At 40.1% G+C, this 23,754-nt stretch overlaps 1 protein-coding gene across 5 annotated transcripts in view; it reads left to right on the plus strand.

The window, feature by feature from the left end:
- The window catches only part of UVRAG (UV radiation resistance associated), a 279,747-nt gene that overhangs the window by 198,993 nt on the left and 57,000 nt on the right, over positions 1-23,754 (plus strand). For all 5 annotated transcript variants that reach the window (XM_045181850.3, XM_053924302.2, XM_024572534.3 and 2 more), the window contains one exon: positions 7,132-7,210. In XM_045181850.3, coding sequence (XP_045037785.2) covers positions 7,132-7,210 — 79 coding nt within the window. The remainder of the gene's footprint in view (positions 1-7,131; positions 7,211-23,754) is intronic.

The following is a 23,754-nucleotide window of genomic DNA, read 5'->3' on the forward strand; positions in this document are numbered from 1 at the left end:
CGCGGATTACTGCAACAAGCTGCTCTCACCCCTCTAAACCGTGCTCCACTGTAATCAGCCTAATTTTTTCAGAATGCAGATCGATCGTTGCCAGGAAAGTTGAAAGACAAAGGATTAGTTTAAGAAAGAAGATACCAAATGCGAGTCCGAGCAAGTTGTACCTTTGTTTCAAGTCCTTCCATTTTTTTTCTCCTACTGGGAAAAAACAGACTATGATTTGACGTGGTCCAGAAGGCCCTGTATAATCTACCTTCCTGTCATCTCTTGTCACAAGCCCCCTCAGCCCAACTACACTGTTCTCTCAGTCTTTGGAGCACCATACTTCCTCCTGCCATGGGCCTTTACTGTGCTGCTGCCTTTCATTGGGGCATTCCTCCCCCGAGCTCCTGCCCACCTCTGAGATCTCAGCTGGAGTGTCACTTTCTGTCAGAAGTCTTCCTTGGCTCTCAGTCTCTCGTCTGCCTCTTTTCTGGAATAGTGTTCTTCTTCAGCGTACTTAACTTACAAATTCTGTGTTGGTTAGTGTGATTCTATGAGCAGTGTCTGTCTACTCCACTGGACTTCAAGCTCCATGATTGTGTTTGCCCTCCTTTATATCTCTACCACCTAGCACTATGCCTGGCACATTTGTGAAAATTTGTTGAATAAATAAACTCTATCCACAGTGATCATTTTCTTTCATCCTTCCTGCTCTAGTGGGAGAGTTGTCCCACCTGCCACCCAAGGCTAAACCTTCTCCTGTGCTCTCCCTGTAGGATGGCAGGCCTCGCCCCTCCCGCCTCCTCAGGGCGCTCTTTCTGCTGTGCCTCACCACGGCCCTCTGGTCACCGAGCTCTCCTGTCTGTGCCAGACTCCTCGTCATCTCCTTTTCCTCACTCCAGTCCCTCCTGAACTCACACCAGGCTTCCTCCATCTCCCACCACTTCATTCAGACTTGTGTTTACCATATTACCACAGCTACCTACCAATGAACTCAAGTAATTATAGCCAGTAGACATGTTTTCATGTCTGTTTTGCTTGACCTGTCAGCAACATTTGACTACTGATGACATCTTCCTTCTTAAATTAACACTTTCTCTGTGCTTTTCTAGTGAAACACTTGGCTTTCCTCAGATCTTTCTGACCAGTCCTTTTTTGCATCCTTCCCATTTCCCCGTCCCTTGTGGATATTCTCATTGCCCTCTTCTCTATGATTTCTTTAGGCCCCCTCATTCCTACCTATGGCTTCAGCTTCCATCTAAATTTTTATAATTCCTTAGTTGATACTATCACCGCAAATTCCTCTACTAACCTTACATACAATAAAGTTGTATATAATAAACATATACATGTATAATAGGTATGCCTGCTGCTCCCCCAGTGTTCCCTATCTCGGTTCATAGAAACTACCGTCTGCCCAAAGGGTCGCCTTTGACTCCTCTTTCCTTACCACTATCAGAACTAATGTATCTCAAAGTCCTTTCACAAGCCCTTCTACGCACAAATTACAGCTCACGTCTGTTCATGCGTGTCCCTCTTCATTGCTGGAACCCTAATCAAAGCTGTCACTATTACGGCCTGGATCATCGAAACACCTTCTTAACCGTGTCTCGTTCCCCTTTATTTACCACTGGTTTTTAAGAAATAAACCCCAATCCTGGCACTGCCATGCTTTAAAAATCTTTAATTACTCTCTCATCATCCTTAAGGATATATTCTAGGTAGCTGTCATATGGTGTGTAGACCTTGCGCAGTCCGATGCCTGCTGACCTCTCCAGCCTCACCTTTTAGCACGGAGCCTCATGCTGTGCTCCTCACCCCAACCCCTAGCTGGTTCTAATGCCACCTGCACTTCTATCAAGGTTAAGATGACAACTCCATTCTGTCAGTTGCCAGCAAACTCTGAAGTTATCCTTGACTCCTGCACCTCTCACACCTCACACGAGATCTGTCAACAACTCCTGGTGTCTCTGTCTTCAGAACAGGAGAATTCAGCCACTCCTTACCCTCAGCAGCTGCCACCCGGTTCACATTCCCCTCTGCGCTTTCCTGGGTTCTTGTAGTGGCCTCTCCTTGTTTTCTTGCTTGCTTCCCTGAAGTTTATTCTCAGAGAGTAGCCAAAGTGTCCATGTCTCTCCTCTTTTCAGAATCCTCCAGAGCTTTCCCTCTTCTTACAGAGTAAAAGCCAAGTCCGTGCTGTGACCTACAAGATCCTGCACGATCTGGGCCCACCCCTCTCAGACTGTACCTCCTTTTTTCCTTTTCCCTCACTCCGCTCCAGCCATTTTCCATCTTGTATGCCTATGGCCTGCCTTATGCATTATCACCAACTTGCAATGAGTTAGAGATAAAGCTTTAGTGATATGCAACTTAGTACAAAAATGTGAGAGTGTTTTTCTTTAGGCATGACGATGTGAAACATAGTACCTTTTACTCTGCTAGCGGAAGGAAAGAGCGATGGGCATTTGCAGGAGGTGAGCAAAGGCGGACAGAGATGAACTTGGTCTGTCCATGACACTGTGAGGAAACCCCTTGGGCATAATAAGGTCACAGATGAATAAGGCAGACAGGTCGGATCAGTGAGGCCTTGAAAGCTAGGCAGAGAGGTTAAAATTTCAGACAATGACTGACTAGGAAGCAGGGCTAAGCAGTGAGATGGTTTTTAAAAAGTCTTAAATAATAATACTGTATTTTAGTGCATAGAGGACAGGAATGCTGCTAAACATCCTACGGCACATAGAACAACAAAGAATTTTCCAGAGTGGCGGTGGGAACGGAGAGATAAGACTGTTGCACAGGAAAAATACTTTGTTGACTTGGTGAATCACTGCGTGCGTAAAAGGCCAAGGAGGTGGGTGAAAAGCGAGTGTCACTCTAAGCCTGAGTTGTGGTCGAAAACTAGCCTGGACTGGAAAAGTAAGTTTGAAGTTACAGTCATGGCCTCGCAACGTATCGACTACGCACGGTCACGTTGTTCTGCTGCTGTGGGCAGGAGCGGCCTTGGCACGTGCCGTCAAAGTTAAATTAACTCTGGCCACGTCCTCGCCCCCCAGTTGAGCCCTCAAAGAACCAGACCGGGATGTGGGGCTTCGAAGATGAAAGCAAGAAACTGTGACCAAGTCGTAGTCCTTTGTAAAATAGCCAGATTTTACCATTGAAGAGCAGGTAACGCTTATAATTGTATCTTTTTAAAGGAAGGATGATCCAAGATCAGTTTCTTTTACAGTTTCTCCCCAAACTGAGATGTATTTTCATGTACACACATGTAAAATAATTGTAATACATATACATGTGCATATATATACGCGCACACATCAAAATTTCATTGAAAACATTTTCTCCTTTGAGGCCATGAATCTTTCTTGCATACCATGTACTTCAGTAGGCCACTTTGCAGCCTTAGCTGACGCCTGTCATTATAGTCCTGTACTGTTTTCACGGTTCCTGTGTGTTAGTTTGCATTTCTAGAACTATAGAATCTCGGGGATGGAGGAGATACCGTGCCCCGTCTAGTCTGCTGGGTCATCCCGGGCTTGGTTCCCCTGCGCTGGTTGCTAGGGCTGCCGCTGCAAACCACTGTGGACTCGGCGGCGGCAGCAGCAGCAGCAGTTGGTGTTCTCGGTTCTGGAGGCCAGAAGTCTGAGGTCAGGCTGTCAGCAGGGCCACACTCCCTCCAAAGCACAAGGGGAGAAACCTGCCTTGCCCTTCCCAGCTTCTGGTGGCTCAAGCCTCCCTGCGCTTTAACTCCTGTCTCTGCCTCCAGCTGCGTATGACCTCCTCTTTTCTGTGTCCCTCCTCTGCGTGTCCCTTGTAAGGATGTACTTGCTGGGTGTAGAGCCCACCTGGATATAATCAAGGATGACCACATCTCAAAACCTTTAACTTAACTGCAGACCCTTTTCCCCGAATAAGTCATATCCACAGGTTCCAAGAATTGGGACACGGACATATCTTTTGGGGGCGACCATTCAGCCCATTAAACCCCCGAATACATGTCCATTATTTGTTGACCTGTCTCTGATTGGCTTTCTCTACCCAAGAGCTTTCGGATCTGCACTAACTCTGTGGGGTAGTCAGTTTTCCTGTAACTTGTACCTTTAACTCTGGTTCTCTCTGCTTGAAGCCGTGAGAACAGAACCAACCTTTATTTCTCTCTGAAAGCGCTTTACTTGCTGTCCCTGAGACTTGTGTGCTGCAGGCTAAGCTCCTCCGATTCCTTCCATCATCTCTCTCAAAATCGTGTCTCCAGGTGTCGTGGAGGCAATAGAAATATTACTGGATTGATAACTGAACACCTAATCCTGAGGTCACATCTCTTCTACTAAGGAGGTGACCAAGGCCAGGCATTTTCTTTAAATACCAAAACACTGGACCACTCTACTGCACTGCATGCTGTTTGTAGGCAAACGAGATGATTACAAAACCTATAAGAAAGGTTCCAATTATTTACCTGTATAGTTGTAAACAAAATGAACAGAACTGAACATAGATCTCTCAGTGTAGTGGGACCCTGTACAAAGTAGTTGGCAATAGTACGCCCCCAGTTGCTGTTCTGTTCCTTTTAATGCAGCCTGGGATCATACTAGGTTTTCAGTGGTTACAACATAATTCTCTATTTCATACTCAGATTACTTTGTACTAAAGAGCTTTGAATCATCTTCACACATAATCTATTTATGACTACTTTATTGATTTTTCCCATGTAGAGTCTGTGAATTTTTAAAATAACTTGAAAATGTAAATTAATTTGACAAAGAATTAATATTGCTCATTTTAATTGCCTTTCCTATTAGAGTATGACAGTAGGAAATGTATAGTTCTCCCTCCAGTTATTTGATGTAGCACTCCCCTTTCATGAGTCCTGTTTGCAGTGCCGAGGACGTTTTTCCTGTAGCAGGGAGTAAAGACAGTTCATGAGCTTGCTCGCTCCCCAGTGTACTGAGGGACCACGTGCTTATCTAACCCGTCTGTGGTTTGCTAATGTGACTCTCGATTTATGGTGTGTTAAGATGCTTTTGATTTCTGTCTTATGTCTTGATGGTAACAGGTTTTACTTTTTAAAATAGATTTCCTTTTTTAAGATTGCTTAATAAACATTCAAATCCACGCACTTTTGCAAAGCACGATGAATATGTAATCGTTATAGATATTATACTGTTCAACTTGAAGTGACCACTTAAGAATTTCAAAGCAATTTAAGATGTGAACTCTGTCCTAATATTTGATCTGACTTAAAATTGCCCTATCTGAACCTTCAGCTCTGATCTCTCTGTAGATTTGTTTCAATGTTACATACACACCTTGTGACTCTTTCTATAAAGAAGTCCCAATAAAATAAAAATAAGAAATTAACGTTGTGAAATCAGTGTTTCAGACATGCAGAGGCCTGGCTCTCAGTGCATGCTCACGTCAGTTTACTCTTCCTGCATTTTTGATACAGTGTCTGTGTTATAATTTGTAAGTGGAGGCAGGTGTGGATCTGGAGAGCTGTGTCATAGACACATGTGATGGTTTATAGAGTAACACCTATACACTACAGAGCTCTAGGGCTCTAGTAGGTTTCTTCCAAAGTGCCCCCTTGTTGTTAGGTCCTTCCAAATAGGTAGTTTCTCTGCGAGCTACCCAACACAAACCTGATGGATTCTCAGACCCCCTGGCAAAGCCTGGTGTTGCCCCTTGTTTATCCTGAATTTGCTTTGCTGTCATTTTTGTGCATCTTAGTTTAGGACCAAACCATATATCATATTTTTTTTTACTGCTTTAAGTAAGTACAAAGCTATATCTCCTTGATGGGTGTGTGAAGCATTTGATGTTCCTTTAGCAGGGAATAAAGACAGTTCATGAGCTTGCTCACTCCCCAGTGCCTGCAAATTTACAACACAACAGATGTACCTGTTGGACACTAAGTAATCAGCAACTTTCGGGAACTTAATCTAAGGCTCTTAAATTCTCTTCTATTTTCCCTAAAAAACAATAACATCCAGGCCATATGGGATGTGTTTTTTCCAGGCTAATGAGATTAAGAATATGTAGTAATTATCACCTATCATTTATTTCAGTAAGGTAATTTTATTCTTGAGAATAATTGTATATTGCAAAACTAAGGAAGGTGGAGTTTTCTTCTTGACCCTATCTGTTCATAGAGAAGTTTGTTCGAGAGGATAAAAGGTGTGCTTGGTCATAAGAATCAGGGGACAGTATGACTAAGTAGGTATACCGTAACCTTTTCTTCATTTGCAGGAGTAGGAAAAGGGAAATAGTGAGGGAAACTTATTCCCTAAAATAGCTCATTATCTTTATAAAGATCCACAGATCTCTTGCCTTTGTTGCGTCTGTGAGTCGGGTTAAAATGGAAAGTCTTATGAGAAATCTGTCGCATGAGTACATTGCCTTGGAGATATAACATCCAAATAGCCCCCACCGCGAATATGAATGGATTTTTAATGAATTTTTACTTAAATTAATGCTGTTGATTTGACTGGCCACCTTAAACGAAACAGAAATTGTACCTATTGCTCTCATGTCTGATTTTTTTTTCTTACTCTTCCTTTCCCATTTAGTAGAAGTTGAGACGCTGGGTCCAAGGTATTAGAGGAAAAAATTTCTAGGATCTAGACCTTAGCATGGTTATGATGTGTAAATAGGGAACACAGTGGCTTTAACTTCTTGGGATTAGTGGGTCTCTTGTTAATTTAATTTTATGTTTTATTTTATTTTTTCCCATTGCCGTTTATCCCCCCATACCCTCTTCCACCTCCACCAGCCCCCCTCCCCGCCCACCACACTGTTGTCCGTGTCCCTGAGTTCTCTCTCCCTCTCCTCTCTCTCTCTCCCCGCTGCCCCACCACCCCCTTTTTTCCTCAATCCCTCTACCACCACCACCCCTTGGCACCCCCCTGGGGTCACTCTCTAACGCAGTAATCCCTTGTTGCATGACCTATTCGTTTTTTCCTGTGGAGCAAAGTAGCCATTGTTTTAATTTGACTAACGTAATGAAGATACTGAGATAATAGGTTGCAATGAACTATAACTGACTTAGTCCAAGTCTGCAGATGTTCATACTGTAGTCGAGAAACTTCCACCTTTTCAACAATTTTGAGGTTGTTTCACCCACATTTTGGAAAACTGCTGATCCTACTTTACCTTTTTTAGGTTTCCATTATACCCAAAAGGAGGGGAGAAGCTGCAGTTTGATTACGGAGTCTATCTCCTGAACAAAAACATAGCGCAGGTAAGCACTTCCTCCTCCACTCCCCTCCTCTTCCCGCATACAACCAGGGTTGACTGCTTTATTTAACCAGTTACAGCGTTAAGACAAAGTCCTTTTTTGGCCACAGCCTTATTCTTTGCCGTTCTAAATACTACCGAGAAGCAATGGGTACAAACTGGAATCCTCCTACCAAACGCAGAAGCCCATTACTGGGTTGCTACTTGCTAGCAGACTCCACTTGAGTGTGGGCTTTATAACCTTTGCCTCTGCAGCTTGACCAGTAGTAGCCCTCTTCTCACACAGCTTGCTCTCCCAGACCACCCCTAGAGGAGCTCGTGTTGCACCGGGAGTTGTTTATGGAGTGCAAGTTCAGTGACATTGGCAAGTCCTTGATGGTCTTCTCATCGTATTACCCAGGGCCAAAAAGAAAAGGCCAAGCCCATGGGCCTTCCAACCCTTACTGGGTTTTTGTGGTTCTCTCAACAGCATGCCAGTTAATATCCCACGTAAGTAATGTCTTCCCACATGCCACGGAAAGACTTCAAGGATGCTGGCTTGGGTTAGCATTTTCCAGAAAGAAACATGCAACATTTCTTTAGCATCCTTGACTCTATTTCAAGAGGCAGACATTTCATAGCTTTTCTAGTCGTAAAGGAAGTTCAGCTCCAGTGCTTTGTTTTTCCTGTGGAAACCCTTCCAGCTGGAAGAGTACGCGGAGGAGCATCCAGGGTTTGGCTGTTACTTAAAGGCATTACCACCTGTACCTCCGGAGCTTTCCATTTTAGAGAAACAGTAAGCTTCGTGATTCTTTTGTTTATATGAGCCCAAATTGCCTTTTATCTGTATGAATCTGAAGATTCACTAAACAACTCCCTTATCATCCCTGGTAGCCATAGAATTACTCCTTGATGTGGTGCCATCTTTACCTTTCTGCCCGTCATCCAAACTCCGTCTAGTAGTTCACTTTTTACTCTGGTTCTTGTTAAGATTCTTGCCCTTTTCTGCCATCGGATCCAACTTCTAGCTTGCAGCCCCCAGCTGGTCATGTGCTTTCTACCCTCACACTCACGCCTGCCAGCCGTGCTGCTCTGATCGTTGCTACACGCCCACTCGTGTTCTGTGCTCCCGGCAAGTGCCCTGCTCGAAGCCCCTGGCCCGGGGCTCATCTTTTCATGTGCTCTTCTTCCCGCATCTGGCGCTCTCCCTCCCTCTGTGGCAGAAAAGTATCTCAGTCTAAGAAACAGGACTTTAATTTCAAGGCTACCAGGCTCACACTACTGACCACGGTCGTCAAACCATGGAAAAGGCAGTGCTCAGAACCGGTCAAGACCCGACCGGACTAAGAGTACCTTAAGGAAGAAGAGGTCTAGGTAAATGAGGGAGCCTCTCCATGTGACGTCAGCCAGTGTCGACAAGAGGACGTGAATACTGGGATCCAGGACCTGGGAGTCCGGCGGTCAGCAACACTGGCCTCATTTAGTAGAACTGAGTTCTGATCTGAGTTCAGAGCTCTTCTCTTCTTGCCCTACTTTCTTTCTTTCTTTCTTTCTTTCCTTCCTTCCTTCCTTCCTTCCTTCCTTCCTTTTTCTTTCTTTCTTTCTTTCTTTTTGTTGTTGTTGTTGTTGTTCTTGTTGTTCTAAGCACCTACACCCTAGGTCCGAAATCTGTTGGAAGATTCCCGGTGAGACCTACTCCTGATTCAGGCTAGGACTGAAATGCCTGGATTTCCTCCTAAATCCCAGCTACACACACACACACACTTCTTTCTTCTTAGGGCCCAATAGGAATGCACAAGTTTCTAAGAAGAGCTCAGCTTGCTCTGAAAACAGGACAAAGACGGAGGCTGACTGTGTGCAGTGGAAAATTTGAAGTCAGCCTTCCACACCAGACTCTCAGTTTCAGTATCTGTTTGGTCCTCACTTCAGAGCACTTCCCAGGTGGCCTCTGACTTTATTCTTAAACGTACCAAGGTTATAAGTATGTTGAACTCCTTTTATTCATCTGTTTAAAAAATGGATTGCTTCCAGTAATTTTGTATCATCTGTAACTTTATACTCTTTTTTTGAAAATGAGAGATTACACTTCTGTTTGTGTTTAAGAGCCATAGGTTAACCACTCTAAATCCAGAGAGAGCAAGTATCATGCTCTCTGATTTAAAAAAAAAAAAGAAAGAAAAATTTATAACTTGTGGCAGTTTAAAAAGGAGAGGATAATAAACTTCTTATAACAGACTTCCTTAGGTTTCATAGTTCATTCAGGAAGCCCGTTTTCTAGCATTTAGGAAGAAACTTGTAGCAAATTTGTGACCTTTAACCTCTCTTTGCTTCAACTCTTTTTCACTTCTTACTCTTTCTTCGGTATGTTTCATTTTGTCTTTGGCCTTTCTACCATCACTTTATTACATTTCCACTTACAACAAATCAAAAAAACATTAATTATCATGGTTCCTAACCAGGTAATGTATCAATAGGTTATGTCTAACTTTTGAAGGTTTATTTTTCTCTGCATATATACCAGTTCATGTTGTTAAGTGGGAGTTTGCCTTCTCAGCCAGCCTCACTTATCCCCATCTCTAGAGCTGTGAACAGACCGCAGCGCTGAAATGGCTGCACCTCGGCCCTCTGTGAGCCGTGTTAGTGGAGGTGGATGAAAGCACTGGCATGTGTCAAAGTGCCAGAGAAAAAGCGGTGAAGTCACTGAATACCGCATCCATAACTTGGTTAAGGGTTTGAATGAATAGTCAATAGGACCTTTCATCACAACCAGAAGTAGTAGTAAAATCACTTTTTTGGTAGAGGAAATGACAGAATTTAGTAATATTTGTTACTTCAGTGTTTGGGATCAGTCCAGCCCAAGGTTTGAAAGCACAAGCTTAGAAAGACGGGCCTTCAAGTAGAAATCCTCAAGTGTTGTTTGAAGAGCTGAGAGGGTTATAAGGTCTGCTTGCCCTCCTCCTGTCGTTGCTGTCTAACGGCGTGTGTGCCGGCTTGGTGGTGACAGTGAGTAGAGCAAAATGTCTTGTTTCTAGCGCCGTTTACTAATATGTTTCGAGTGTCAGCCCCTTTGTCTGGAAATAGCATTCTCTGTTGGGCAGCATTTACCACTGTAGAAATGAGCCTGGAAAGTTCAGACACAGTGTCGGAATTAACATCGATTTTGAAACCAAGGTCCCGCCTTCATTGTCAGTAAGTTTATCAGTATATTAGAATTTGTGTATGGCACAGTATTTTGCTTTTAGTTCCCAAAGCATAAAATGTAGTAAATCAAAAAGTACCATACTTTTACCTTACATTTATAGTTTGTAACGCACGCAGATACATCCACGTGACTCTCCTCATCACCCTACAAAGGGAAAAGAGCAGCTAATATTGAATGAATTTGAAGACAGCATGGCTTTTGACGTCTGTCGCCCCAGTGTAGTATCATACGGCCCAATAGGCTTACTTGCCTATATGTCCTTGTTTCTGTGTGTCCATCCTCAGTGTGCGTAGACTCACAGAAGGCGGCGTTTCCAGATGGAAAAGGAGCGGAATGTTTCTTAAGAGCAGAGACCATCACTATTTTGCACATTATGATATTTTCAGGAGTAAGCACAATGCCTGAAACTACAGATTCTCTAAAGATGTTTAATAAATGAATAAATTGTGATACAGCGCCATCACACAGCTGTAAAACTGAGATCCAGGAAATTTGTAACTTCCTTAAAATTGATGAATTACTTGATTCAACAAATATTTATTGAGCGTCTACCATGTGCTATAAACAGGATGGGGCAAAAGTGGGTTTACTGTTGTGAGTACAAGAAAAACAGTTTATTCTTATTTATTAATTATTGTATTACTTTCCATATGAACAACTGTAAGGCAAATTCCTAGAGACAGGAAGTAGATTAGAGGTTACTAAGGGCTGGGGAAAGAGAGAAATGGGAGACTTATTAATTAATGGTTATAGTTTCTGTTTGGGTTGATTAAAAAAAATTGGAAATAATGGTGATAGTTGTACAAAATTGTGAATTAATGTCATTGAATTATATACTTACAATGGTTGAAATGACAAAATTTATGTTATATATTTGACCACAATTAAAAAAATAATTTAATAAACCAAAAGCCATGGCATTACACACTTGAAATGGGTGAATTGTATGGTATGTGATTATATTTCAGTAAAGCTGTTTAAAAGAAAAGGTCCCTGCCTCATTAAGTTTGTAATCTGATTCTAATTGAATGAATTGGACAATAAACAGAATAATTTTAGGCAGTGATAAGCGCTGTGATAGAAATTAATTAGGTGGTATAATAGTAAATAACTAGAGAGGGTCCTACCTTAGATAAAGTTGTCAAACCTCATTGAAGACGTGGGACTGAGCTAAGACTTGGAGATGACAAGAAAGCAGCCACGCAAGGAGCTAGGAGACGGTAAGGTCCTTACGGACATGGGAACAGGTAGTGCAAAGGCCCAGAGGTGGGAACGAACCAGTGTGTCAGTAACGGGCTAATGTCGTAGGAACATAGTATTGGAGGGAAGAGGTAGCAGGGAGTATATCTGAGGCCTTAGAGGTTATAGTAAAGAGTTTGAATTTTATTCTAAAAACAAAGGGAAGCCTGTGAATGATTTCAGCAAGAAAGTGGTGTGATTTAATTTATTTTTTTCAAGTATCACTGTACTGCTCTAACGGATTATAGGGATAGAAATGGACAGAAGTAAACAGATTTAAAATATATTATGGGTGCTAAACATCACTAATCTTCAGGAAAATGCAAATGAAAACAACAGTGAGCTATCACACCTTTTAGAATAGTTACTATAAAAAAGGCAAGAAATAACAAGTGTTGGCAAAGATGTGGCGAAAAGGAAACCATGTGCACTGTTGATGGGAGTGTGAATTGGTACGACCACTATGGAAAACAGTGTGGAAATTCCTCAAAATATTAAAAATAGAACCACCATATGATCCAGCAGTTCTACTTCTGGGTATTTATCCAAAGAAAATGAAAACACTAACTTGCAAAGACATACGAACCCCCACCCACGTTTATAGTGTCGTTATTTACAATGGTCAGGCCACGGAAGCAACCTAAGTATCCATCAATGGATAAAGAAAATGTGACGTATATATTTCCACTGTATGTACAATATGTATATACAGCCATAAAAATGAATGAAATCTTGCCATTTGCAACTACATAGATGGACTTTGAAGGACATTATGCTAAGTGAAATAAGTCAGGCAAAGAAAGACAAATACTGTATGATCTCACTTGTATGTGGAATCTTAAAACAATAACTGAACTCAGATACAGAGAACATGTTTGGTGGTCGCCAGAGGCAGGGGCTTAAGGGGTGACCAAAATGGGTGAAGGTGGTCAACTCAGGATAAAACTTAAGATTCTGAGTGAAAATTGGTATTTCTGAAAACTTGTGTTTGCCTCCATAAGATCGACAGCTTCCCATTCCTTAAAGATTTTTATGATGAAGTTGGTAGTGATATTTAATAACTGTGATTTTAATGAATGTGTCAACATGTAAAATCTTCTTTAACTTGGTGAGCCAAGATTTTCCAAGTGACCAATGTATGACATGAAGTCATGTACAGGTAAAGAGCTCTTCAAAGTGCCAAAAACCAATGGATTTTAATATAACAGATGTAAAAAGAATGTTCTGTTATCAGATTTACCTTGCTACTAACTTTTAAGATATGACTGTTTGATGAGTTTAGGGGTACTAGAGAAGAATAGCCTCAATTATCTGAAAAGGCTGTGTTAAATACTCGTTTTCTAACTACATATTTGTATGAGGCAGGATTTTCTTAAGGAACGATATCCAGGAATGAAATGAATGCAGAAGAGTTTATGAGAATATAGCTGTCTTCTGCTAAGGCAGAATTGCAAAAGAGACTTGCAAAAATATAAAACAAATATCCTTCATCTTTCTAAGTTTCTTTTTTGGAAAATATGCTTGTTTTCCATTAAAATATTATTTACACTAACAAGTAATAGACTTCTATTGTTTTATTAAAAATGAATTAATGAATATTTTGAAGTTTTCCTAATTTATCTCCTAATGCATGATATATATGGCCCACGTAAACAAAAGCTCTTTTGGGTCCTCAATAATTTTAAGAGTGTAAAGGGATCTTGAGACAAAAAAAAAAGTTTGAGAAGCACTGTCTTAGAAAACGTGGCCATCTAGATTTCCCGTGAAACACTTCAGTTGCTCCAGTTTGATGAACCAAGACACATGCGCCAGTTCACCAAATGTGGACACACTGGCTAAGAGACTTGCCGGTTTTAATTCTGGTAATACTGTGCAGTACAAGTCATAAGGCTATCAGTGGTTTCTTTCCTATTGCTGTTGGCTTTTCTTAAGCCCATCTTCTTTCTTGAAAGCTCAGGGACTTAAGAGCAATGCTTTGAAGATATAGTTTATAAATACTAATGATGATTTACATTTGTATTGAATGTAATGGCTTTTGGTATATTTTTACTTCGATGTCTCATTTCATACTCTGTGAAGTATGTTGACCAGGTCTATCTTGGGAGATAAAAACTTGAGTTGCTGCTATGCTTACTTCCCTGAGGATGACAAAGCTATTAATGGCAAACAGAATTCAAGACCAAACCTTCTGAGGTCAGTCCAGCTGTATCCCACAAACATTGTTCCTCCCCTCCCGTCCCCTTCTCATTTGGGTCTCTCTACAATCCTGTGAGGTGGTTAGGGCACAGTCATCTGCCTTTTGCAGTGAGACCCAAGACCAAGAGTTAGGGAGAAGAACTAGGATTAGAATCTGGGGACTTCATGATCTCTCTTCCTTTTAAGCCTGTTCCCTCTTTCCCATTAAGTTATGTTAAGGCTTCATAGAAAGTAAAAGTAGCTTTTTCTTCCAAAAACAGTTGGAAACCTCTGTTCGGACAAGGACCTGGCCTTTCTCTAAGACTTGACTACTCGTGGGGCTTCCAGTGCACGACTATGTAGAAGGGATCAATGCCAGCTTACACTTAGCAGCTTAAATTCATACCTATTTCTCCAACATGCAGTCCAATGTCTGACACCTGGGGAGAAGGTGCGTATTTATTTTCTTGATTCTTCTTGGAATCAAGAATAAAAATTCCAAGGATGTTTTAACAGTCAAAATGTGCCCCCCACTGCCTACAAAACTTGGCAGTAATATAGTAGAAACTATTTTTAAGTCCTATATCTATATATATTTAAAAAAACAACTTTACAGAGATATAATTTACATACCATATAATTTATCCATTTAAAATGTATATTCATCAAGTTGTTCAACTGTCAACACAGTCGATTTTAGAATGCATTACCTCAAAAAGAAACCCTGTACCAATTAGCTTAAGCCACTCCCCACTTCCCCAAGACCGCCTTCCCTAGGTAGCTACCATTCTACCTTCTGCTTCTACAGATTTGCCTATTCTGAACACTTCATATAAACGGAACCATAAAACATTTGCTCTTTGTGACTGGCTTCTTCACTTACCAAGTTTCAGCGTTCATCCATGTTATAACATGAATCAGTCATTTCTTTTTATTGCCAAATCATTTTGTCACACTGAAGTTATGTATGACTATATACCACATTTTATTCATTCATTCATCGGCTGATAGACATCTGGGTTGGTAATACTTTATGCTATTATGAATAATGCTGCTATGAACACTTATGTACGAGTTTTTGTGGGGACATGTTTTCATTACTCTTAGGTCTATACCTCGTAGTGGAATTGCTGAGCTATTTGATAACTGTGTTTGATATATTGAGGAATTGCCAGACTGTTTTCTAAAACAGTTGCATCATTTTACGTTTCTACCAGCAATGTGTAAAAGTTTCACTTTCTCTACATCCTTGCCAACACTTGTAATTTTCTGGGGTTTTTTTATAGCCATCCTACTGAATGTAAAGTTGTATCTCATTGTGATTTGGATTTGAACTTCCCTAATGGCTAACCATGTTGAGCTTCTTGTTACGTGCTTATTGGGCATTTGTATATAAATGTCTACTCAGACCCTTTGCCCATTTTTAAATTGGGCCTTTGTCTTTATTGTTGAGTTGTAAGAGATCTTTATATAACCTTGACACAGGTGCCTTCTCAAATATATGATTTGCAAGTATTTTCTTCTATTCCACAGGTTGTCTTTTTTCACTTTCTTGACAGTGCCCATTGAAGCACAGGGTTTTAGTTTGGATGACGCCCAATGTTACGTACTTTTTCTTTTCTTATTTGTGCTTTTGGTGTCACATCTAAGGAAGTTTAGCCCAAGCACTTTTAGGTTTTCTTTGGTGTTTTAGTCTGTGACCCATTTTGAATCGGTTTTTTTGTATGGTGTAAGGAAGGGGTCCAACTTCATTCTTTTGCATGAAAATATGCAGTAACAAAAATGGTTGAAAACACTACTCTTTACGCATTGAATTGTCCTAGTATTCTTGTTGAAAATTAACTATACATATAAGGGTTTATTTCTGAACCCTATCCTTAGGCTTAGTACCACCCTATATTATTTTTATTTAAAAGGTATGTTTAAATACAATAATATACACCAATTATAGAAGTTTTTAAAAGTACAAAAAAGGTAGAACAGGATTTTTTAAGTAGTCCACAATCCCACCATTCACATGCAGCTTCCGACCAAACCTTTTCATCTTTTTCTTACATAATTGAGATAGTAGATATAGTTTCCTATATCTTTTTCTTGAAAATAGGCATTTCCCAACCAATTAAAGTCTTAATCAATATTTTTAATATATATTTTATTTGTGTGCATATGTTATAATTTACTTATTCTTCTGATCTTGGACATTTGTTCTTCCAGATTTTTTTAAAAATAAGGTTTTAGTTTCCACATTAGTTAGCACAAATATGTGTTTTACATATACATATATTAATAAGTTTCCACTTTCTAGAGTGACATTCAGATATACTATTCAGTAAGGTAAATAAATATTAAAGCAGTTTATAGTAGCAGAGATCCTGTCTCTTAAACTTTCTTGTGAATCCTACTGTGTTTCCACCAAATCAATTCAAACTTCATGCTGCTGTGGACAAGCAGATTTTCAGTCAAATCCTCACTTTGAAAGATGATGCTAATTAACTTATAATTAATCCTTTGTGTGATGTTTTCTCTTTGAGAGTAGAAAAATCACATTTGTGTGTGTGTATGGTATATATCTCAATCCACGAATATCTGAGTGTTTGAGCTATGCAAGGCCTGTGGAAGGCTGCATGTACCCCCCGTGTGCCTGTACTTGAGGGAGGGCGATAGAAAGCATGCGTATCTGTAAAGAGACAGCCAACAACAGTCCAGGGCGTGCAGCGATCGCTGTCAAAGGAGAAGGTCCATTCAGATGCAGCTCTGGGTCACAGCAAGGAGAGCTCTATGGTAGTTTATATCGTTGTTGGGGTTTTTTTTTTTTTTAAGATTTTACTTATTTATTTATTTTTATCTTTAGAGAGAGGGGAAGGGAGGGAGAGAGAGAGGGAGAGAAACATCAGTGTGCAAGAGAAACATCAGTTGGTTGCTTCTCTCATTGTCTGGCCTGCAACCCTAAAAGTTTGATGTGTTCTGGTGGGGAATCAAACTAGCAACCCTTTGGTTCACAGGCGGGCGTGCAGTCCACTGAGCCACAGCGGCCAGGGCTGTATGGTCATTTAGAGTCCCACAGATCTGGAGATGTGTCCCGTTGACTGGATGAAGTCGGGAATGTCTCTATGAAGATTAGATAATCTTCCTAAAATTGGTGTAGGTTTGAGAAATAATGAATGTCAAGTTTGTAGCTCAGGATTTGTCCACAGGGTACTCAGTAAATGGTAACTGCCATTTTTTGCTCTTAACTGGTTGTTATTGTCATTTCTGTTAAACTGATGTGGAGAAGAAATACTTCAGTAGAAAGATCCAACACCTCCTGCACTGGGAGTTCAAGGATGGGGAGGTATGTGGCTAGTGAGGGAGGAGGGGAGCTGAGGTGCAGAGGGAGGACCACTTTAGATACATCAGCCCCCGCCTGGCTGGAGCAGAGGTTACCTCAATAGTAGGGGGTAGGAAAAGTGACTTTGGGTGACTCTCCTTGGCCCCAGCACCCCACAGCTACCAGTTTTTATACTTGGACTTCTATGTGGTCGATGTGAACTCCCTGAGCATGTTTTGGGTATTTGATAAATATTTATTGAAAGAAAGATCGTTGAATGAGTTAGCCAGGAGATTGTTCTTTCCTCCTTAGGGTTGATGGTTAATCAACTTATTTCTATTTAAATATGTGTGTATTTAAATGCATATCAACTTCTATTTAAAAGAAGACTTTAACTGAGGTAGAAAATAAGATAGTTGTTTTCAAAACTTCCCTGATAACATGTTACCTTTTTGTAGTTGGAAATAATTGGTTAACTGTTCATTTTAATTTTTTTAAGAATCATGTCAGTTATTAACCAGTTTATTAGATATTTTTAATGCTATATTATCTGTGACCACTGTACTCTTCAAATGCCGAGAGTGACAAATTGACAAGATGAAACAACTTAAAACTAGAAATCCAATACCAAAAAATATCTTCCCAAATGAAAACTAGAACAATTATAAGTTATATTCATATAGCGTATTTCAGGGTACAGCCGTCTTTCACATGTAATCTATTTTACCCTTTGTGAAAACCCTAAAAGTCTTTCTATTCTTACCTCCATTTTGCATTTAGATAAACCAAATCTCTGATGAACTGGCAGAGAAACTCAGACCCTAATCCTCTGGCTGGAACTTCAGGGGCCCACACTTGCTTGTTTCCTTTTATCAGGCAGAGGGAAGCATATTAAATCACAGCTTTCCCTTTTATCTCTGTCTGCCTAAGAACTAAGTATAAATTTGATACCTTACTTGGTTTTAGCATCTTTGATAATTTCTAGTTCTTCATTTATCCTAGTTGTTTTAAAAGATTCACTTTAGCCTTTTACTTCGCACTTTTTAATATTTTAAGCTAGCCTATAATTTTCTTCAGGTTACGAAGTAAACCGCTTGTTCGTAATCATGTTGGCCTTTTCCAAAGCACCACCCTGCATGGCTCTCTTTGCTGGGAGAAGATTATTTAGAGAATGCACCTCAACTGAAACGTAATGCACGGTGCTGAGTTTAGAGAAGATAGACTATAAATTCTAACTACATTTTTATTCTAACTACATTTTTATGGTTTAAGCCTCATGAAATGAATTATGAGTAGTAATATATATGACAAATGAATTTGGTTTGATTTTAGTTGGCACCAAAGTGACTGGCATAGTTTAAGTTTAAGCAACTTAAGGACATGAACTTCAAAAAAGTTGTTTTATGTAAATTTTGGTACTTAGTAGAGAAAAGCACTTAAAATCGTGCAGACTTGGGTTCCCAGGGAAAATAAAATTGTATCCTAATTAATGTAAACTTACCAAGTGAAAGCCAAAATCCTAGAATACAATGAACTAAAAGAAATCCAGCGTTAACTGCATGTTAAGAATGAGTACCGTGGGCCTGGGCTACAAGGGTTCTAATAGCAGTTCCGTCACGTCGGCTGTATGGTTTTGGAGAAGTGACTTATCTTTCTATACCTTAGTGTCCTCATCTTTAAAACAAATGTAATAGTAATACTCACAATTATAGGTATAATTCCTGTCTTTTATGAGGATTATTATGAGGAGGGTTAAATAATATTTGTAAAGCACTTAGAATAAGCACCTGGAACATAGTAAGTGCTAAATAAGTGTTTGCTAAATAAATAAAAGCAAAGTGCAGTGTAATCATTGTTATAAAGAAGCCCCATATTCCACAAATACAAGGTGAGGTGAAGATGTATGGAAGTAGCTTGCAGGTCATGCGCCGGTTAAGAACAAGGAAAGAAGGGGAAGCGGTGCCGGTGTAGCTGCTCCCGTGAGAGAACCGAGCACAGGAAGGAAGAGCGCTCAGACACCTAGGTCGCTGTCGCTGAGCCTTTAGTTTCAAGTTCAGGTAAATTGGTTCTGTTGGTTTTTTTCAAATCAGGAATAACTTTTTATAAATGATCCAATTGCAGAATAAACTTGTTTCAAAGTACAGAAATGAGTTAAGGAAAAAATTAAAACCACTTGGGTCTCTACTACCCAGAGATAACCATTGTAAGATTTTGGTTAACATCTTTTTAAACATCTGTGTAAATATACATATATAAATTAAATAGACAACATTCTACAGAAATGTTTTCATGCTGTGCTACTTTTTTCATTTAACTATATTGTGAAGATAGTTTCATACTGATGATTACAGTTGTATAAAATGTTGTGTACACAGCATTCCGTTGTATGGGCAAACTGTAATTAATAGTTTCCTTGTTGATGGACATTTAGATCATTTCCAAGGTTTCCCTGTTAATGAAAAACATTGTAATGAAGGGCATTCTCCTATTTAGATATTTGTACGTTTTTGGTTATTTCCTTAGTATAAATACCTAATTGCTGAGTCAAAAAATATATACATTTTAGTTTGACCTCTCTGTTTTTCTCTCCTCTTGCCAATAGTGTGTGTTACTAACCTTTTGTCTATGAGAGAAGAAACGTTACATCGTCACGTTTTTATTTATAGCTCTTTGATTATTAGTGAATCAGTTCACAAACTTTATTTGCTATTTCAAGTTCTTTTGTTAATAACTAATACACTTTTATGCCTTTTAAAAAATATAAGTAGACTATAGAATCCACAAAAGAATATAAGATCTAAGGAAATAGTGCGTAGGCTTTACAAGTCAGTGTGAAGAATTTGCTAAGTCGTGGACTGGTGTCAGCCGTTGTTTCCCCGTTTTTCCCTCCTTTCTTCCTCAGTCCTCTCTAGGACGGTCGGTTCCTTCGCCACATGTAAAAGCAGTCCATAGCAGTAGAACAAAAACTGGGCTGAAGATAGCTCTTGGAAGAAGTTTTTAAACTCCCTTCTCCCACTGCCTGGCTCAGTTCTTCATTCTTTTCCTCTGCTTGGCACTCTTCATCGGCTGTAAAATGTTTCTTTGCTTTCATGTGAGTCCTGTGACTGCTATGACCGTTTCTCATTACTCTCTTGATGTTTCTGTGCCTCCAAGTTGGGCTGACTGGTCACTTACTCTATGTCAGGTGCTGGGCTGGACACAGGGAGACAAGGATGAACAGGACTTGGTTCCTAAACTTGGTAGCTCGCCTTCCAGCAAGGGTGGCATTACAGTGTAGTGTGAGCTAATAATATGGATGGATATGTGGAAACTTCTTTGGGAAGTATTCCTAAAGGAAGCATGCAAGCTGAGCCTCTAAAGTGTCACAGTTTGCTTTCAAAGCAATAGAGGGCAGGGGAGTTGAGGGGGAAGGTAAAGACGCCTTGGTAGCGGTACTAGTGGGAGCAAAGCTCAGGGGTAACTTACACGTTGGCATCAGTCCGGGTCTCTCCCCTGAGCTTCTTGATGACCTGACTTGTGTTCCTGGGCGATAAAATCCTGCTCTCACTGTCGTCTCTTCTGCATTTATAGGCTATGCCATGTTACCATTTTCAGGGGCATTACATTTTTAATCCGGTGGAACATTGCATTCCTAGATCACTCCCCCCAAATTTAGCAGTATTCTTTGTTTTGCTATTAGTAAACTGATATTTTTGACTTATAGAATAAAGTGAGGCAGTTTGATATTTATATAAATTTATATTTATATTAAAAATGTGATACTATATATTTAGTGTATTAATACAAAAATACCAATCTCCTCTTACTCTGTTCATTGTCATGAAAACAGAAACTGAGGCAGGCTCCGGCTCGCCTGAATTAATTAAGCATGTAGATTGGGCTTCGAGAATTAAACTTTTCTCTTTGCTGTTACATAGTGTAATAGTTACACAGATAATAATAATACTTATAGCCTAGCATTGTACAGGTCACAGGACACTCTTCCTTACAATCTCCCATAACCCTGTGAGGCATAGAAGTACTGGTGTCCTCTTTTGCTAAGAGGGAAGCTAAGCTTTGAAGAAGTTAAGTGCACACCCTCAAGGTCACACAGATCTATGAAGTGGTAGAGCCAAAACTTGAACCTAGGTGTTCTGATTCAAAACTCGGATCCCTAGTCTTTAGGAAAGGACAGCACAGTTGATTTGAAAGTCTAGATTTTGCAACTTCTAATAACAACAACTATATTTTGCTACTTCATCTTGTTGAAAAAAGGCAGTTATTCTCTCTATTAGGCCCACAGGTATCTGTGTATAGACCCAAATCATAGTCCTGTATTTCCAACAATAGCTTTGGAGATACATTTTTAAGTTGTCAGTTTAAAAGATGTATAGATTATAAACTCAGATGAGCATTTCACATTTAAATAACTTGGGTGGCTAGAATAGAAGGAATGAAATTTTGTCACCTATGGACTCCAAAAATGTTTAATGGAGAGAACATAACACCGACAGCTAGAAATGTTGGTGTTCTGTTCCATCTCTTTTAACTTGCTGATACCTTGGGCAAGTGGTTTCTCTCTACCAGGCCTCGTCTTTTTCATCTGAAGAATAAAGGGGTTGAGCTTTATGTATTCTGAGGTCCATATCAGGCCTAATCTTTAAATCTGTGCTTCTTAACTTTACCATTCATATTTCATTCTGTTCATTGCTTTTTTTTAATCATCACCTTCAAGCTTTTTTTTTTACTTACCACAGCATCATCAGCAAGTTTTTAAGATTGTCTAAGGTACTATTTGCAAACATACGCTATATGTTGGTGGTTTTATTTATAGAAAACAAGCAGGGGCTTGTGGAGCACCGCGCCAGGTGAGTAACAGTTCAGCGTGAGTGCAGTACTGCCACGGGCTACTAGGGAGTGATGGCAACAGCGCCGCGCATTTGCGTGGTGCTCTAGAGCTTGTGAAGTGCTTCCACACAAACAGCTCGTGCACCGGTTCTCACAGTTTCTTCTCGGAGGTAGATTTCATCAGAATTTTCACCTTTGATTTAGTAATTCTTCTTAGGAGCTCTATCAGCGCAAATAATTCTAACTTCCTGGTAACAGGCAAGGCCCCTCTAGCACGACTGAAAATAGCTGTTCTCTAGGGGTAGGTTAAGTAAACTGAGGAACATCCATAGCCACTAAAATTTTTATGAAGATTAAGTAGTAGCTTAGAAATATGTCTGGTATTAGTGGAGAAAGAAAATTATGGTTAGTTTTGTGGGAGTTTGGGTAATCTTTCTACTTATTTTTTTTTATTTCTGATTTTCTATTGAGTATATATCGCTTTTATAATAAAATAGACATGTATATATAATTTTTTTCAGGTATATATGAGGTTTAGTGAGGTTTCTTGGCATTCTCAAAATGGCACAAATGCTTTATCATTGACCCAGGACTAGAAGAGACCAGTCCTATTAGTGTTTGTCTTCTACCATCAAATTATACCGTACGCCAGCACATACAAAGGTTGCTCAGCTCCTTTTTTTCCTTAGTAGTGTGTAGTTCTCCTTTGATATTCACTAGTTCTTAATAAAATCAACAAAATCAAAATTGCTCCCCCGCCGCAACCATGGGTGGTCTTTAGGACAGTGTGATGTGGTTAGGGGCACAGGCACAGAGGGACTTGGTTCAACTCCCGGCTCAGTGTTGCCACTTGATAGCTGCGGCGTTGCTCGGGAGGTGTCTGGGCCTGAGTTCTTGCTTATGCGATGGGGCTCACGGGCCTCTATCGCACAGCACAGTGTTCTTGTAGGCGTTTCTAAACTACTCGAAACATTTCCGTTTTTGTCCCCCTTGTGTTCACATTTACAGATAATAGTTGTATCTTATTGTTTCCAGACTGTCTTGCAGCTTAGTGTCCTAGAAAGAGCCCAAGACTGTGTTCTAGCTTCAGTCGCCTCGATTTGGTTCTCTAGCTCAGTGTGCCTCTTATTCACCGTGACATTGTGCAGGTCTCTTCATCTTTCTAAGCCCTGGATCCTCCTCCTTTTTTTTTTTTTAAGTTATTTTATTGTTGTTCAAATATAGTTGTCTGCATTTACCTTTCATCACTCCCCCCCAACCCCAGCCATTCCCACTCCCTCCCCGATTCCACCCCGCTTTGGTTTTGTCCAGATGTCCGTTATAGTTGTTCCCTAGATCCTTCTTCTAAAGTAAGGAAGTTAAATAGCAGACTGACAGCTATGGGTCGGGTGGGGAGAGGGGCTGGGGGATGGAGGGATTGAGCAAAACAGAAAGAGGACGCATGGACACAGACAACAGTGTGGTGATTTGGGGGGAGGGGAAAGGGTATAAGGGGGATGAATGGTAATGGAAAAAATACAATAAAAATAAGCTACTATTTAAAAAAATTAAGTAAATAACCTTTCCTTCTAGCAGTAATCTACCATTCTTTCCCATCTTGTTTGAGCACATACACGATTTAAAAAAATAATAAATTACTTACTCTTACAGTAGAGGTGATAGAAACGTAAATTGATAAAATCATTTTAGTGAAGTTCAGCATTATCCAGTGAGCTTGAAGACACGCATATGACAATGTTTATGGCCGTGCTATTCGTAACAGCCAGACTGGAAAACAGCTTAAAATCTGTCGGCAATATGTTTATCATTAATCACGAAA

Source organism: Desmodus rotundus, chromosome 5 (assembly GCF_022682495.2).
Source record: "Desmodus rotundus isolate HL8 chromosome 5, HLdesRot8A.1, whole genome shotgun sequence".
Classification (NCBI taxonomy): domain Eukaryota; kingdom Metazoa; phylum Chordata; class Mammalia; order Chiroptera; family Phyllostomidae; genus Desmodus; species Desmodus rotundus.